The following is a 16,606-nucleotide window of genomic DNA, read 5'->3' as shown; positions in this document are numbered from 1 at the left end:
ATCAATACCGTATGTTTCATTTAAAATGAGATTAAGGAATTTTTTTTAAATATTTATATCACGAGATATCGACTTTCGATATGAATAAAATTTTTTGTCGCTCATTTTTACAGTTGGACACTGACGCCGGACATATAATAATCTTCGAACAGAAGGCTCAATAATGAATTTTTGTTTTATTGAGCCTAAGATAATTAACCTAACGAAAGATTATGTCTCGGGTGGGAAATGAATCATTTCGATTACAACCACTTACTGTACAACCATCGCTTCTGAAGAGCATTTTTTTGCATATTTTAAGAAAATGATCATTGTAACGTGACCAAGTGAAACTTTATGGTTTTCTTTATTACTCCATAGAAACATTTCAGAACGCACCCTATTTACGACTGTGCTAATGAGAAATGTGCTTTATTTTATAATTTTCAAAACACACGTGCTATCGAAATGAAAGTGACGTCTTAAAATAACCTTAGTATATTCGTTTAATACTTTTAAAACAAAACATGCCTGAATTTAAGTACGTATTTATTATTTGTAACAAAACTACGATTTTATTTATTTAAATATTTCAAATAATTTTAGGGAACAAAAAGATACATTATTTCTAAAATTACCAACAACCATCGAAGAAGAATTAACTATTAAAAATCTTCATCCAGATATTGAAGATGTTCGCATTCCACGCCAGGTATTCATTATATTTATATTAAAAAAAATAAAACCTTAAAAATATTATTTATTTATGTTTTTAGAAACGAGCACGCTTTTGTACAATCAAATTTACAGACTTGGAAAAATGTGAGAAAGTTAAAAATGATTTGAGTGAGAAAAAAGTTGATGGAAAACGAATAATTGTTGCGTACGGGAGAAAGAAAATTATTAAAGATGAAAAACAATGTATCAAGTATGTAATTTATATTTATTTATATTTAAATCCCCCGATTGTGGTTTCAAAACGATATTAAGTTAAGAACATATTTTATAATTTTTAAATATATCAATTTTTTTTGTTTTGTTTGGACTTTTTTCAGTAGTGAGTTACGCTAAAAGATCTTTACAACTCTACTATATTTAGCTTAGTGAAAATAAGTCGATTTACCTAAACATGACCTACTAAAAGTTTTGGTACTGTACGCTTTTGAAGTTGTAATTTTGAATCGTTTTTATACCATGTATATGATATATATCAAGGTATACTAAGTTTAGTCCCAAGTTTGTAACGCTTGAATAATATAGGTGTTCATAAAATCACCGAATTAGTCCATTTACGGCTGTCTGCCCGTCCTTCTGTCTGTCGACACGATAGCTACAAACGAAAAAGATAAAAGCTGAAATTTTTATAGCGTGATTAGGACATAAAAAGTGAGAGCGAATTCGTAAATGAGCAACATAGGTGTCTTGGTTTCGTAGGGCCCATTTTGTAAACCGTTAGAGATAAACAAATGTTTAAGTGTAAAAAATGTTCTTTATAAAAAAATAAACAACTTTTGTTTGAAACATTTTTTCGTAAACATCAGTGTTTACCCGTGAGAGCGCAAATTATATAGTATGTATTATATGTTAATATAAGTTATGTATGTGTGACATGTATACATATGTGGATTTTTAAGAGCGACTATCTTTCTTTACTTATATGACGTAAAAAACAAACGATTGCGTGGCACCGTAGATTACGTAGCATCATTTTCATGGGACAGGTTCTAAAAAAACAATTGAAAGCAAACATTTGATAGAGTTAATTACTGAAATATCCTGTATAGGAAGTGTTATGTCAGTGCACCCCCCACGAGTAAACAGCGATCTTTACGAAAAAATGTTTCAAACAAAAGTTGTTAATTTTTTTGTAAGAACCATTTTTTCCATTTAATTTTTTCATTTCCATTTTTGTTTTATCTCTAACGGTTTAAAAGATGGGTCATACGGACCCAAGGCTCAATTGATCTATGTTGCTCATTGCTTTTTGGACACAGATATCACGAGAATCATCGTACAAAATTGAAAAGAATGGTTCAAAAAGTTGAGCGCAGAAGTCTTCATCAAAATTTGTCATTTTTTTGGGAAAGAGACAAAATTTTATAAAATATTGCAACGATTCAATAATTGATCCTGTAAATGTGTCAGAAAGAAATCGATGTACGGTATGTAGATTTTTATCTGAAAATAATTTCCAATCAAGTCTGCACATTAAGAGTTTTAATCGCAGAAATCGTTCACGGTTTTGAAAATTTTTCTGAATTATTTTGCGTAGTTTCCTCTTCTTTCAATCAAAATCACTTTCGCAGCATCAACCAGTTTGATAGCCTCGCCAAGTTCCTGAATTTCTGTTTGAAGTACTATATTCAAAGCGAATCTAGCGAGCTCAAAATATGCATACAAAATCAATAAATGTCAACAAATGTCGAAACAGCTTGAACAGTTAACAAATCAATGGAAATCCGTTTCATAAATGGCTGCATTTACAGGATTATATTGTTAGTTCAAATTTATATGGGGAGATTCTCAATGAGGGTGGGTTCAGCCCCTCTCTCCAAAATGTTTTTAAATTTTTTTCCTTCTTGAAATTAATTCGAATTTTTAAATCAGAATAAATGCTCTTCAAATGATTCAATATTTACAGATTTAAGATTAGGATTGATTTTAATTTATGCTAATCTTATATATTTAAACGAGCAATTCTTGTATATATATATATATATATATCAACGATCTTGGAAATGGCTCCAACGATTTTCATGAAAATGAGTATGTAGGGGTTTTTTGGGGCGATAAGGCGATCTAACAAGGTTTCATTTTAAAAAAACGTCGTTTTATTCATTTTTTCATGAAAAACTGAAACATACATCGCAAAATATGACTCTTCCTGACATCTTTTGGTGTATATCGTAGTTAATGAAATAAACGACATTACCGGGATATTCAAAATGGTATTTGTGTGGCGACATTTTAAACGGTCTTATACAATATAATTAAATCTTTATGGGTCTTATATTAGTGATAAAATTTGTGTCTTTTTAACTCAAAAAATACCGAGCAAAGCTCGGTCATCCAGATATTAATTAGATAAACTTACGCATAATACGTACAGATAATTATTATAATATTAAACTGTTCGAATCTTTAAAAAATCTATATATATTATAAATGTGAAAGTAAGGATGTTCGTTTGTTTGTTACGCTTTTACGCAAAAACGAATGGATTTGAATGAAACTATACAACAATATTGCTGATATATCAGAATAACACATGAACTATAATTTATAAAAATATATATTTTTTTAAATTAAATTAATTCCGACATTTTACTGCTCCATCTATGATCATCATTTTGAACCATAAATTAAAGATTTCTGTATAAATTTAAAATAGTTAATATAAAACAATTCATGCCCATCTTCTCTGCAATTCTCAATGAATTATGACTATTAAACCGACTTCAAACAAAAAAGGAGGTTCTCAATTCGACTGTATTTCTATTTTTTATGTTTGTATCCTCAGAACTTTCGACTGAGTGAACCGATTTTGATGATTCTTTTCTATTTGAAAGCTAGTGCTTTTCGGGTGGTCCCATTTCAATTTAGTCCAGTTCTGATAATGATATCCAAGTGAAAACGATATAAGTCTTAAATTTGCATTAAGTATGTGCGCGACAAATAGACGAATAACTCAATACCACGCCAAACGATTTCGATTATTCTTTTTTTAGTGACAAATTAGTTATTATACTTCAGATTCATTAAAAATAAAAAAACTTTAACACAAAAGAAAAACGACTTAAAAAACTATTCCAAAACAAATGTGCACTAAAAAGTAAAAAAATTATTTGCGTATTCTTCTGAATAACAAACAATAATCAAAATATTTTTTAGAGTTCTTCTAAGTAAAATGAATTAAAAAATATCATTATTTAAAAGTCAATCTAATTATTACGAAAATATTATGTAGTTACAATTATTGCTATTTTTGGAATCGGTGTCAGCCAACTTAATGTAGCAAACTGTTCAGTCACAGTTGTTTCCGTGGCTGACACCGACTTCAAAAATAGCAATAATTGTAACTACATTATCTTATCGTAATAATTTTTTCACCCCCCAGTAAAAAGCGACAAGAGATTATAAAAACTTTTGAGCAATATATTCCAAAACAAGAAAGTACAATAGTTATTTAAATAAATACCACGATACTCGAAATAAAATTAGAGTATCGTGGTATTTATTCACCTTGATCTTTGGACATCGGTGATCGGTGAATTCCCCACTCCACGTGTTGGGGTTGGATAAAAGAGAATTCTTTTATCTTTTAATGTTACCCATTTGATATATAAGTAGGTGGTCTGTATATATTGTATTAGTATGTCTAAAGATAACTTAAGTTTTAGTCAACAATTAGAGGAGTATTTATTACATCCTCATACTTCAGAATTAGTTCGTGATCGTGATTTAGGTTGTGAAGAAAATATTGAAGATGTCGAGATCTCGTCGCCCCATTCAAGTTTCGAGTGGATCGGAGGAAGAAAGCGATCACGACGAACCTCAATGCAAGAAGAAGAAGAATGTGACATTCCAACAAGAGGAGATATGTCAGACACAGGATCTGATTCAGAATGGAATCATGAACCAAGAAGAAGACGAAGAACAGAAGGAGGACTCTTTTCTCAATTGGTTGGAGCTAATGTGGGTGGACAACGTGACGATCCACAAATTACTTCCATCATTAATTCATTGTCAGAAGCAATTGGTGGAGAAGAGGGATCTAGCCGGGAAGCGAATCTTATATCAGATAATACTTGTAATAAAGGAATTCATGAAGCAATTACTCACGAAATGCAAAAACAAAAAGAGTACATTGACGAAAATATCATGGTTGGATTTCGCGAAAGAGCTCCGCGAAGACGAATCATCCGGCGACAGTGATAGAAATGTTGAACGAGTCATACAACAACATCTCGCCGGAACAATATTTCTCGTCGCAACCCACGGCGACCACTACCATGTCATCCACGACTGCACATACCACTCATACCAATGCAGATGCGCCCGAATTAACAACTGGCCAACAGACCGATGCAATCGAAAAGTTATTCATGCAAGGACCTACAAAATTGAACACTGGCGTAATACAACAGCATATCTGTATAAAGGGCAAAGGTCAGTTATCCACTGCGAGGTCGCCGGGCGAACCTGCATACGAAGTGGTGAAATTAAATTTGTATCCCTTCAAAGCCATTCGCAACAAGGACAAGAAGGATTACTGGAAGGAAGCCAGGATTCGAACTCAGTTCAATGTCTCCTCGATTGTGGATCCGCTTCATCGCAAGCTGGAGGAAATAATAATAGTAGCGTCAAGAATAAACGAAACACAGAAAACTATAGAAGAAAAGGAGACAAAATTCTAAATTGGTTAAAAATGCATCTGTCAGCTCCTTTATCTTTGATTTTTAATACGACAATATATCATCAAAGTGATTTTGTATATACATATAGTAAATCTCATCCTTTATTACAAACTGTGTCCAATATACTTGCCACACAAATTATGGATATGTCTTTCAATGAACTAACTATACGAATTTCTGATGTGTGCATATTTAATGCACCAAATGGAAATATTTCTGAATATTATTATGATGTAAATCAATCTTTAGATATATTGGATGCATTAATCAAATTCCAACATCCAGACGACTACATTGAATTTCTCCAGAATGTATATTATATTTTTGAAAAAACATTAGCTAAAAAAAATACTTTAAAAATAATTTCTGAACCATCAGCTGGAAAACTTACTTTATCGATACAATATTATCTTTTTCATTATGCTTTGGTTCTATTGGTTTCAATAGATATTGCAACTTTCCATTACAAGAAGTAATTTCAAAAAGAAAATTAATTTGGAACGAACCTAATTGCGAACCAGCATCACATGATATGATTAAGATGTTGTTTGGTGGTGACAAATGTCCAGCAAGAATAAAGATCAGCCTAATGGTTTAGTTTAGGAAACCATATTTGTCCATATTTGAAGAAGTTCAAATTAAAACCGCATCCTCATGCAATATATATGTATTAATGTTAAAATATAACATCAATAAATTATCTAACTTACCTATAGTTGAACAAACTGAAATAAAATGATAGTGAAGAAGATGAATATTATGATCCAAATGAAATACTATAAATTTTGTAATACATATTTTATTAATAAAAAACATTTTAACAATAAATTATTTCATTCTTATTTTTTTAAATGCCTGATATACATTCCTTGTTGTTACAGGAGTTCTTGATGATTTTTTTACATTTCCATTCTTCCTATAGTTCAATCCAAACAATGTACGGCCATCATAAGTCATAGCATCTGGATTCATGAAATTATTTTCCAGAGTTGTAACATATTGATCTTCACAATAAGTAGAATTGTAATTATATTCTACCTCGCAAGCCATGGTAACTTCTAAATATATAGATGTATTTTGAAAGTTAACAGTATCTGTTGCTGGACTTAATTGTGGTACAGGAAATATTCCGACATAAAGTTGTGGTTGAGCAATTGGTGTTTCTGTATGATTTCTTGGACTATTTACAGCATAATTTTCTAATTGTCTAATATAACTTTCTGCAAATTGTGTTGATATTTTTTCGTAGGTAGGTAAATTCTTTCCATCTGAAGTATTTTCAAATGTTACAGTTCCTTTCGCTAAAGTATCTTTTCTTTGTACTGTAGTCGTATTCATGCTATTTGCTTCAATAGCAAAAGGTGATGCCAAAGGAATTAAGTCTTTTTTTGTGATTTTAAAATTGCATTTTTACATTTATAATGATAAGTACATAAATTTGTATCTGCTGTATTAGTAACCATAAACCGATTTATTAATTTATCCAATCTAGGATGACCACCAGTGTTCGGATTATTTTTATCCGCTGTTGTTGATCTGACTAGTGCCCAATAATCAGATATTGACCTTGGTATACCAAGAATCATTAGAGCAGTACCTTTATACATTTTATCATATAGAACTGTACCATCCATTTTAGTTGCACTTGTAGGTACCATAGGATTAGCTGCATCTAAACCATATTTAACATTTGATTCAGTCATTCTTGATCCAGCTGGTAAATGATCAAATTCTGTTTTTGATAAATATGAAGGTAAAAAATCAACAGGTATTAATGCCAAACTTGTAGCTTGATAAGAATTCGAATCCACAGTAAAATAAGGCCAAGCATATCCATAAGAATACATTAAAAAAGTTTTAGAAAAATGTAATTTTGTTGAATTACATCCAATACCTTTTGGTAGTCTTTGTATTATGCCAATTCCCCTATTAGACGATCTGGATCCTCCAGATTTCTCACCACTACGAGCTTGGTGGCTATCCAACTCCATGGCTTGTTCATCAAGCGATACTTCCATACTATCCATGAATTGCAAAATGTTTTTACCAGTAACTTCAGTAACACCAGAACTAAGTATACTGTTAACAAAGGACTCAAAGTCTTCAATATTAATATCCTATTAAAATTCAAAAGTTTGAGTCTGATTGTTCGGGTTCCACGGGTTCTGCGTCGTTAACGGATTTCGGTTCGTCGTCGTCTGCTCTGTCGTCGTTATTGGCTCTTGAAGTACCCGCCGTAATAAAATCATTATAACTCGCTCCACCACGAGACCATGATTTTATAATATCTTTAGCAGTTTGAGAAGTTTTCACCCACTCGTTATAATTTTTTATTCTATTTTGTTTTTTAAAAGCTTCGCGTAACCCACGTTGTCTAAACGTATATATAAGTTGTCCTCTGTTTCTTCCCGGAGACATATATGGAGAAAAGTTTGAGTCTGATTGTTCGGGTTGTTTGGGTTCCACGGTTTCTGCGTCGTTAACGGATTCCGGTTCGTCGTCGTCTGCTCTGTCGTCGTTATTGACTCTTGAAGTACCCGCCGTAATAAAATCATTATAACTCGCTCCACCACGAGACCATGATTTTATAATATCTTTAGCAGTTTGAGAAGTTTTCACCCACTCGTTATAATTTTTTATTCTATTTTGTTTTTTAAAAGCTTCGTGTAACTTACGTTGTCTTAACGTATATATAAGTTGTCCTCTGTTTCTTCCCGGAGACATATATGGAGAAAAGTTTGAGTCTGATTGTTCGGGTTGTTCGGGTTCTACGGGTTCTGCGTCGTTAACGGATTCCGGTTCTTTGTCGTCTGCTCTGTCGTCGTTATTGGCTCTTGAAGTACCCGCCGTAATAAAATCATTATAACTCGCTCCACCACGAGACCATGATTTTATAATATCTTTAGCAGTTTGAGAAGTTTTCACCCACTCGTTATAATTTTTTATTCTATTTTGTTTTTTAAAAGCTTCGCGTAACTCACGTTGTCTTAACGTATATATAAGTTGTCCTCTGTTTCTTCCCGGAGACATACTGACTATTATTTTCTAAGTTAAGCCTTTTATATATCTCTTATTCTACATAATACATCTCTCGTATTCCATATAAGACTTTTAATATACAGCATCTGTAATATAATGATCACCATGATATTAACATGGGTAACATTAAAAGATAAAAAAATTCTCTTTTATCCAACACCAACACGTGGAGTGGGGAATTCACCTTGATCCTTGGACATGCCATGGCCTTCGGCCGGCGTCCGGATCGGTGAATTCCCGGTATTTATTTCAATAACTATATCTCAACTCAAGATTTTAGATAAGGCCCCTTTTGCTATAAAATAACAGCCACGTGAAAAAACGCCTAAAATATGGAAAATTCTGTTTTTGACATGTTTTAAAAACCAAAATTTAAAGAGTGGTAAAAATAAAAAAAAAAAAAAAAAAAAACAATATGCCAAGGCTTAAAAAAGGAAGTTTATATTTTCAAATGATAAAAAAAAAATTTCAGTGATTATTTCAAATGATACTGGATTTTAAACCCAAAAGTGCAAATTTTGCCTAGAAATCGAATCTCTTAGGCAAAAAAGCTCGCATGGAAATTTTTATAGCTCATTTTCAAGAAATATAAACAATCTTTCGAGTGGTCTAAAATGTAAAAGCTGTAAAATAATTTTTTAAATTTTGGTACGCTTTAAAACTTCATATAAAATTTAGGGATAACATTTTTCAACCCTCCGTTCAAAGCAGCAAGGTGTGATCAAAATTTTTGAACAATAGATTCCAAAACTAGAAAGTACAAGTTTTCAAACGAGCCATTATTGCCCTTTTAAATTCGATGTTTTTTGCAGAGATACAGTTGCTTGAAATTTCGATACAATTCCTTTAATATTTTGGTTGCGTATTTGACAGTTATCCGTCATAGCATGTCTTTAGGAAATAAATTTTAAAATACGAATTCGTATTTTTATCCAAGGCGTTTTTATTTTAAAAATTATTCTGATTGTTATAGATTAATTGTAATGAAATTGCCGGATGACATTCATAAAAAGGAAGTTCAAAAAGCAATACCAAAAGCAACAAAAGTAAAAATCAGAAGAGCAAATAAAAAGCGTAAATTTACGTGGGCACTTTTAATATTTGAATCAAAATCGGATGCAGAACAAATTGTATCGAACGGAACATTAAATATTAAGGATGTCGATGTTGAGGTAAATAATATGAAATTTTTATATTAATTTTTTCTATAATTCTGCATTCCAATGAAACTTAAGGGATTATATCCAGTTAAAATTTTCAAAGAATCGATTTTTTACATTTCCGGAATATAAATATATTTATGTATATATTTATATATATTTATGAAAATTTCAAGTTGATCCGAGAATAGTCACACTCCTAACTACATGTCACACTCCGCACTAACTCTCATATGCCGAAGGGAAGTTTTTTTACCAAAAAACGGCTTTTGATCGAAAAGTAGAAATCAAAAATCTTTATACACTAGATTAATGCTTTTTTTTTGTGTTAGGTCAAGTATTATAAGAAACGGAAACTAGAAGATGTGAAAGAAAAAAATAAGTCGAAAAAAGAACTTAAGAAAAAAAGTAAATCCAAGGAACAAACCATAAACAGATACTATCAAGTAACACCACAAAATTTAAAAGAAGACAATGATGATTCAGACAATTCGGCAGATAGTGTTATGACTGATGTATCAGATAATTCAGATTTGGAATCATTCGATTTAGAATATACTGGAAATTTTAATTCCGATTCAGATTAATACAATTGTTTTATTTGAATTGTGCTGTTTAAATTTGTATCATAAATTGTAAGACCAGGCCTTGATCTAGCTATTTAGCCGCTCCGGACAAAAATAATATTTGCCGCCCTTTACACTCATACTATATACAGGATAAATAAATTTAATTGAGGAAAATGCTTCAAACAAAAATATTAGTTTCAAAGACACACATCTTATATCGGCATCGAATTAGATCTTAGTTTTCAGGTTCATTTAAAATCCCACTCTGATTCATAACAGACAAACATTAAATGAACGCTTTATATTAGAAAGTTGTTCTTTATAAATACGCAAACATTTTTTATTTGAAACATTTTTTTGTAAACCGAATAGTTTAGACAGTAATTGATAGCAAAAATCTAGCTTTTTGTGCGTTTGTTCATTCAATTTGAACTAAAATAGTCTTTATAGAAAAACGAACCACTTTTATTGGAATTATTGGAAAATTTTTTTCGAAGAGTACCCAGATTTCACAGAAACAATTATACGAAAAAATAATTTTGGGTAAAACTTTTCAGTCCGTTTTTGGCTAAACTGTATGGTTTGCGGAAAAAAATTTCGAACAAAAAATGTTACTTTTTTATTCATCTGTTGATTGCCAGTTATGGAGTAGAGTGAGCTTGAAAACCTAGGTCACGTTTAATGTCTGCGTAAGATGTGCGCCTACACATCCAACATTTATCGCTTGAAGCATTTTTATCGTTAAAAGTTATTCTACAAGTTTATGTCAACTGTGAAGCATATGTCAACTTAAAAAAGACACCCTGTATACAGGGTATATAATATGTATTATATGTACAGTTTCGCTTAAATATATGATTCCAATGGTGTTTTTTTAGTGTTTTATTTTATTTATACATTATAATGAATTTTTCCATACAATCCCAGTTTTCGGAAATACTCCATTCATTGATAAATCCATACCTTCATCTGGCTGGGATATAGCTTTTACATTTATGATATTCCCAAGAGAGAGAAAATTTTTCCTTCTAACTCGTACCTACTTCAAATAGCACACAAATTTAATGATCCCATTTATTGATAATCCTGTACTTTCATTTATCTGGGATTATGTAACCGTTTTTAAAATTTCTTTCATCCATAGAATGCTACATTATTAGACTAAGAGAGACATGCAAATTTTCCTATCGAACAGGTACGTGAGTTTTCTGTTGCGGAAAATAAAGATTTAAGATTACTCTAACAAATGCTGGAAAATCAGCCCGGGAACCCAAGGTCTGGGCGAAGAGCCAAACATGCAACAACAAAAATTTTTTTTTTCAACGAACAGGTACATGGTTGATGTTTTGTCAGAATATTAATAGAAAAATTTTTTTTTGAACGAACAGGTACATGGTTGATGTTTTGTCAGAATATTAATAGACTAGCTGATTTGGCGAACTTTGTTCCGCCTTAATGGCACTAAATAAGCAGTTTTTTTTTTTTTTTTTTAATTGTAAAAATTAAAAAAAAAAATAAAAAAATACATTAATCATTCATAATTTTTTCTGTATTTTAGTACATAGGTTGCTCTTTATTTAATTATTTTGTGATACACGACATTTTTTGTTTTATTATCAGGCGCAAAAACAAACAACGCAGATGGTCTTCCGACCCGTGAACATACCTAGCTGATTTGGCGAACTTTGTTCCGCCTTAATGGCACTAAATAAGCAGTTTTTTTTTTTTTTTAATTGTAAAAATTACAAAAAAAAAAAATAAAAAAATACATTAATCATTCATAATTTTTTCTGTATTTTAGTACATAGGTTGCTCTTTATTTAATTATTTTGTGATACACGACATTTTTTGTTTTATTATCAGGCGCAAAAACAAACAACGCAGATGGTCTTCCGACCCGTGAACATACCACGTATAATTGACCATTGGAAAAACATGAATGTTCTAGATTTAAACCACAAACTTTTAAGTATTGGCCATTGTTTAAGGATAAGGATTGGCCAATAAGTTCATCATAGAGGGCACCACCATCGAAATAAATGTTAGTTCAATATGTTTACCATAGATGGCACCACCATCGAAATAAATGTTAGTTCAATATGTTTACCATAGATGGCACCACCATCGAAATAAATGTTAGTTCAATATGTTTACCATAGGCGGCACCACCATCGAAATTAATGTTAGTTCAATAAGTTTGCCATAGATTGCGCACCATCGAAATAAATGTTAGTTCAATATGTTTACTATAGATGGTACCACCACCGAAACCCAACCCAGTTATCAAGTCCCACGGGAATGCTGTCGAACGGGATAAGTCCTTCTCCTGGCTTTAAACTACCTCCCTGCCAATTTTCAGCTAAAACGGTTCAGCCGTTCTTTAGTTATAAGTGGTGTAACTAACACGACTTTGTTTTATATATATAGATATGTTAAAAACAGTTTTCCAAAATATCAGCCAGGCAACCAGGGAAAGTAAGTTTGCATGGAGAGCCAAACATGCAGAAGCAACGAACAGGTACGTGGCTGATGTTTTGTCAGAATTTCAACATTGATGTTAAAAACGGTTTGCCAAAACATCAGCCACCAGGGTTATCACCGACGACCGTAAGTCTGAGTGGAAAGCTAGAAATACAAAAAAAGATTTTTTGCAACGAACAGGTACATGGCTGATGTTTTGTCAGAATGTTAACAGAGATGTGTTAAGAAATTGTTTTTAATATTATGACAAAACATCAGCCTCGTACCTGCCCATTGCAAAAAACATTTATTTTCATTTTTGACTATCCAGTCAGCCCTACGTTTTTAACATCTCTGTTAACATTCTGAGAAAACATCAGCCAGGTACCTGTTCGTTGCAAAAAAAAATTTTTGTCTTTCTACTCAGTCTTATGGTCCCTGGTTATTTGGCTTATTTTTTGGCAAACTGTTTTTAACATCTCTGTTAACATTCCAACAAAACATCGCCACTTACCTGTTCGTTGCAATTTTTTTGGTTGCATGTTTGGCTCTCCGCCCAAACCTATGGCCCCCGATTGCCTGGCTGATATTCCGACATTTGTTAGCGTAACCTTAAATTTTTATTTTCCTCTAAAGAAAACTCACGTGCCTGTTTCATAGTAAAACTTGCATGTCCCTCTAGCTCTGCTCTTATTCCCAAGATAATGCAAAAATTTCCTTCTACCACGTACCAACTTAAAATCGCACACACGTTTCCAAAAAGTACCGCAGCTTCAACTTTATTCTGACAAAATGGCCAATAAACTTCATTTGCTGCGCAACTATACTTTTTCACAGGAAAATCTGGAAATATCCTTGATTTTTAATCTTTTCCTCAAAATCTGGAAATATTTTTTTTTTCGAATCCTTGAAAATGTGTAATTTTGTACTTAAGGATGGATACCCAATATTAAATTTGAAGTTATTTTATTCAATTTAAAGTATGTTGAAGAATAAACTCCACTCTTTCGATTACATGGAAAAAAATAGTACTTTTCCGTGGGTTTAAGAGAAATAATCGAAATTGAAAGGGTCATTTAACTCCGGGTTATTTTTGCCGGAAGTAGTTTAAGTTAGAAAAAAATTAAAAAATATGATACGTAAAATTGAACTCAAGTAAAAAAAAAAATTATTTTTGAAAACTATGCACTTTTTAGAATTATTTTATGCAAAAAAAAATTGGTCCTTACTGTGGTTTTTGTAGAAATATTTTAGTTCAATTTTGGGAAAGTCATACTTGTCATTTAAATGTCATTATGAAATGTCATTTAAATGTCATTATGACATTATTTTATGAAAATTTCAAGTCAAATTACATACTTGTTTTATGATAAATAATTAATTAAAGATACAATATTAATTATTTCATACTTATAATTACTAAAAAAAATATTATATGTATGATTCTCTATAAAAATTAATTAGATGTACTGCGGAATTTGACATGGCATCCATCCTTAAAAACAAGTATGTTGGATTTTTTTTCTCTTTTTTTTTAATGTCGTTTCGTTTTAATTTTCGTTTAACTGTTGATTATGACATATGTAGAAAGGAACTACGGCGTTCACGGGGTTTTATTGCAGGAATCGTTCAATTAATTATTGAAGAAGGAAAATCCATGGAGTGCTATTAAATTAGCGGGTGGAAATTGAAGATAGGCGTGAAAAAGGACCCCTTTTAGTTTTTTCCAAATATCTCGTAATCTAAGCAAAATTTCAAGAATTTTATATAAAATTTTTTTTAGAGAATCAAAGGACCCCATAATATTAGATAGGAAAATGGCTTTCTGTGTATCTTTCTAATCCATCCTAAAATGTTCTTTGTTTCATTCTGATCAAAAGCTCTCACGCCACAAAATTTTTTAACGGGTAGCTTTCGAGCTACATGCTATTATATAACTATAAATGTGTAGCTATGATCGTCTATAGCTCGAGAACTATAACCATTTAAAAAATTTTGTGGCTGTTAGACCTTTTGATCAGAATTACCCGCAGAACATTTCGGAATCGGTTTGAAAAAGTTTCATCAAAAGCCATTTTATTATCTAATATTGCGGAGTCCTTTTACATCGGATTATTTTTTCATGCCAAAACAGTTTAAACAAACCGGAAAAAAATTTCGATTTTATGTGATTTTTTGACTGTATCTCTTTCTGGGCAGAGATATGTATAGGGATTGTAGCAGCCAAAAAAAGTAAATTAAATTTACTTTTAAATGGTATACTAAACAATTATTATTATTTTTTTTTTTTTGGCTAAAAGAGATATAGTCATTTTAACCAGTCTTTTTTTCACACTTCATCCCTCGTTCGCATTTTATAGTAGAGTGAAATTACGCCTTGTGTATGGATTAAAAGTTCGAGCAGCGAAACTTTGGAGTTTTTATTTTCACATCAAAATAAGTATTTTTAATTTTTTACTTTCCCGGAGTGGTGCAACATGTCTAACCAACAAAATGGCGTCGAAAATGTAATTTTTTTCAGAAATTTTATCATTTTTATTTTATATTCGCAAGAGGAGACATCGGTGCATATCCAAATTTGGCAGGTTTGTAGTCCATGTTAAGAACTACTCCTCATATTTTTTTGGGGAGGTTTCGTATATATATATATATATATATATATATATACCTATGTATACATACATATGGTAAAGGTTAATTTTTTTTTTTAAATTGTAGCATTTTTTATTATCTTTCGATTTTATCTTTAATATCTATATTTTTGTGAAAAACGGAAAATTTAACACTTTCTGGAAATAATTGCTTGGGGGTGTATGAACTGGCTTTGGGGGGTGTTTTTTGCTTTGGCCTCAGAAAACTCTTTTTAAAAGAGGTCTATATGATTCAAAGCAAAATTTTTAAGTTTTAACCCCCGCGCTATTAGGGGAAAGGGGTGTATGGAATAAATGTATTTTAAAACATTTTCGAGAAAAATTCGAGATCAGCGACCCCAAAATCCCCTTTATACGTCATAAAAATTTTGAATTTACAAAAAATATGAAAGCGAGAGGGGGAGGCGTGGATGTTGTAAAAAGGGCTATATTAATAAAAAACATCTAAAGTTTTGGGTTACTTTAGCATTTTAAACTATTCTGACCTCTTTTTAAAATGTTTTAATATACATTCATTCCATACACCCCTTTCTCTACAGATTTCAGGATTTTAAGTGAGAAGATTCATTTATAACCCGATAATATATATTATCTTAGACAAAATAAGTGGTCAACCTCGGAATCTAACGGAATAAGCTGAATTTTTGTACAAACCTTTACTTTGATAATACAAATGTTGTCTCAAAAGTCACATATAGATATTTCCCCTTAGATATTCAAGGTCAAAGGTATCGAAAATCAGTTTTTTGTGAATATCTCGTTTCTTTTGCTTTCAATCGTATAAACATTAATTATAAAAGTTGTAGAAAATAAAATTTTCTACTTTTATCTGAAACTTTTTTTTGTATGTGGTACCGTTTTTGAAATAGCACAAAAGATGCGCTCAGCTTAACGTACATCAGTGCTGGGTCAATATTTACAAATATAAGGAATTTTAATAATCATTAATGAATAATTATGGACAAAAACCGCATAATAGACTGAGATTCACGATTGACCTTATCTATTATACGGTTTTTTCACATAATTATTCATTAAATACCACTTAAATGATTATTTAATACCTTATATTTAAAAATATTGACTCGGCACTAAGGTATGTATAGCTCAGCGCTCCATCTTCTGCACCCTCTATTTTGAAAACGGTTCAACGTACAAAAAATTTTATCTTGTACAACTTTTATACTAAATGTTAATAAGATTGAAGGCAAAAGAAACGAGATATTCACAAAAAAGTGATTTTCAAGACCTCTGATCTTGAATATCTAAGGGCGCGCACGCGTAACAATATGTGACTCCTGAGACTTTTGTGCTATCAAAATTAATGTTTG

At 31.3% G+C, this 16,606-nt stretch overlaps 2 protein-coding genes across 5 annotated transcripts; one reads left to right on the top strand and one right to left on the bottom strand.

Moving 5' to 3' along the window:
* The first annotated feature begins 386 nt into the window (after positions 1-386).
* LOC123301460 lies at positions 387-10,490 on the top strand. The gene is made up of 5 exons (XM_044884204.1): positions 387-520; positions 586-691; positions 756-907; positions 9,409-9,607; positions 9,928-10,490. The coding sequence occupies exons 1-5, from the start codon at positions 507-509 to the stop codon at positions 10,180-10,182; spliced, it is 726 nt and encodes a 241-aa protein (XP_044740139.1). The 5' UTR covers positions 387-506; the 3' UTR covers positions 10,183-10,490.
* On the bottom strand, positions 6,248-13,965 carry LOC123301459. Of its 4 annotated transcripts, none has more exons than XM_044884203.1 (3): positions 13,854-13,965; positions 13,356-13,467; positions 6,248-8,521 (listed from the first exon to the last, which is right to left on the bottom strand). In XM_044884203.1, the coding sequence occupies exon 3, from the start codon at positions 7,421-7,423 to the stop codon at positions 6,773-6,775; it is 651 nt and encodes a 216-aa protein (XP_044740138.1). In that variant the 5' UTR covers positions 7,424-8,521; positions 13,356-13,467; positions 13,854-13,965; the 3' UTR covers positions 6,248-6,772. The 4 variants fall into 4 exon arrangements, with proteins under 4 accessions (XP_044740138.1, XP_044740135.1, XP_044740137.1 ...); XM_044884200.1 differs by having other exon boundaries at positions 13,854-13,956; XM_044884202.1 differs by lacking the exon at positions 13,356-13,467 and having other exon boundaries at positions 13,854-13,902.
* Positions 13,966-16,606: the final 2,641 nt, after the last annotated feature.

The sequence above is a fragment of the Chrysoperla carnea genome, chromosome 5, assembly GCF_905475395.1.
Source record: "Chrysoperla carnea chromosome 5, inChrCarn1.1, whole genome shotgun sequence".
Lineage (NCBI taxonomy): Eukaryota > Metazoa > Arthropoda > Insecta > Neuroptera > Chrysopidae > Chrysoperla > Chrysoperla carnea.
The sequence above is the reverse complement of the archived record's forward strand: the minus strand, read 5'-3'. Positions and strand labels throughout refer to the sequence as shown.

What these genes read in the sequence shown, in the direction of transcription:
- LOC123301460 (XM_044884204.1), top strand. An exon ending in ATGTTCGCATTCCACGCCAG is followed by an intron (nt 692 to 755) that starts GTATTCATTATA and finishes TTATGTTTTTAG; the next exon opens with AAACGAGCACGCTTTTGTAC. An exon ending in TTAAGGATGTCGATGTTGAG is followed by an intron (nt 9,608 to 9,927) that starts GTAAATAATATG and finishes TTTTTGTGTTAG; the next exon opens with GTCAAGTATTATAAGAAACG.
- LOC123301459 (XM_044884200.1), bottom strand. Translation starts at nt 8,426, where the DNA reads ATGTCTCCGGGAAGAAACAGAGGACAACTTATATATACGTTAAGACAA.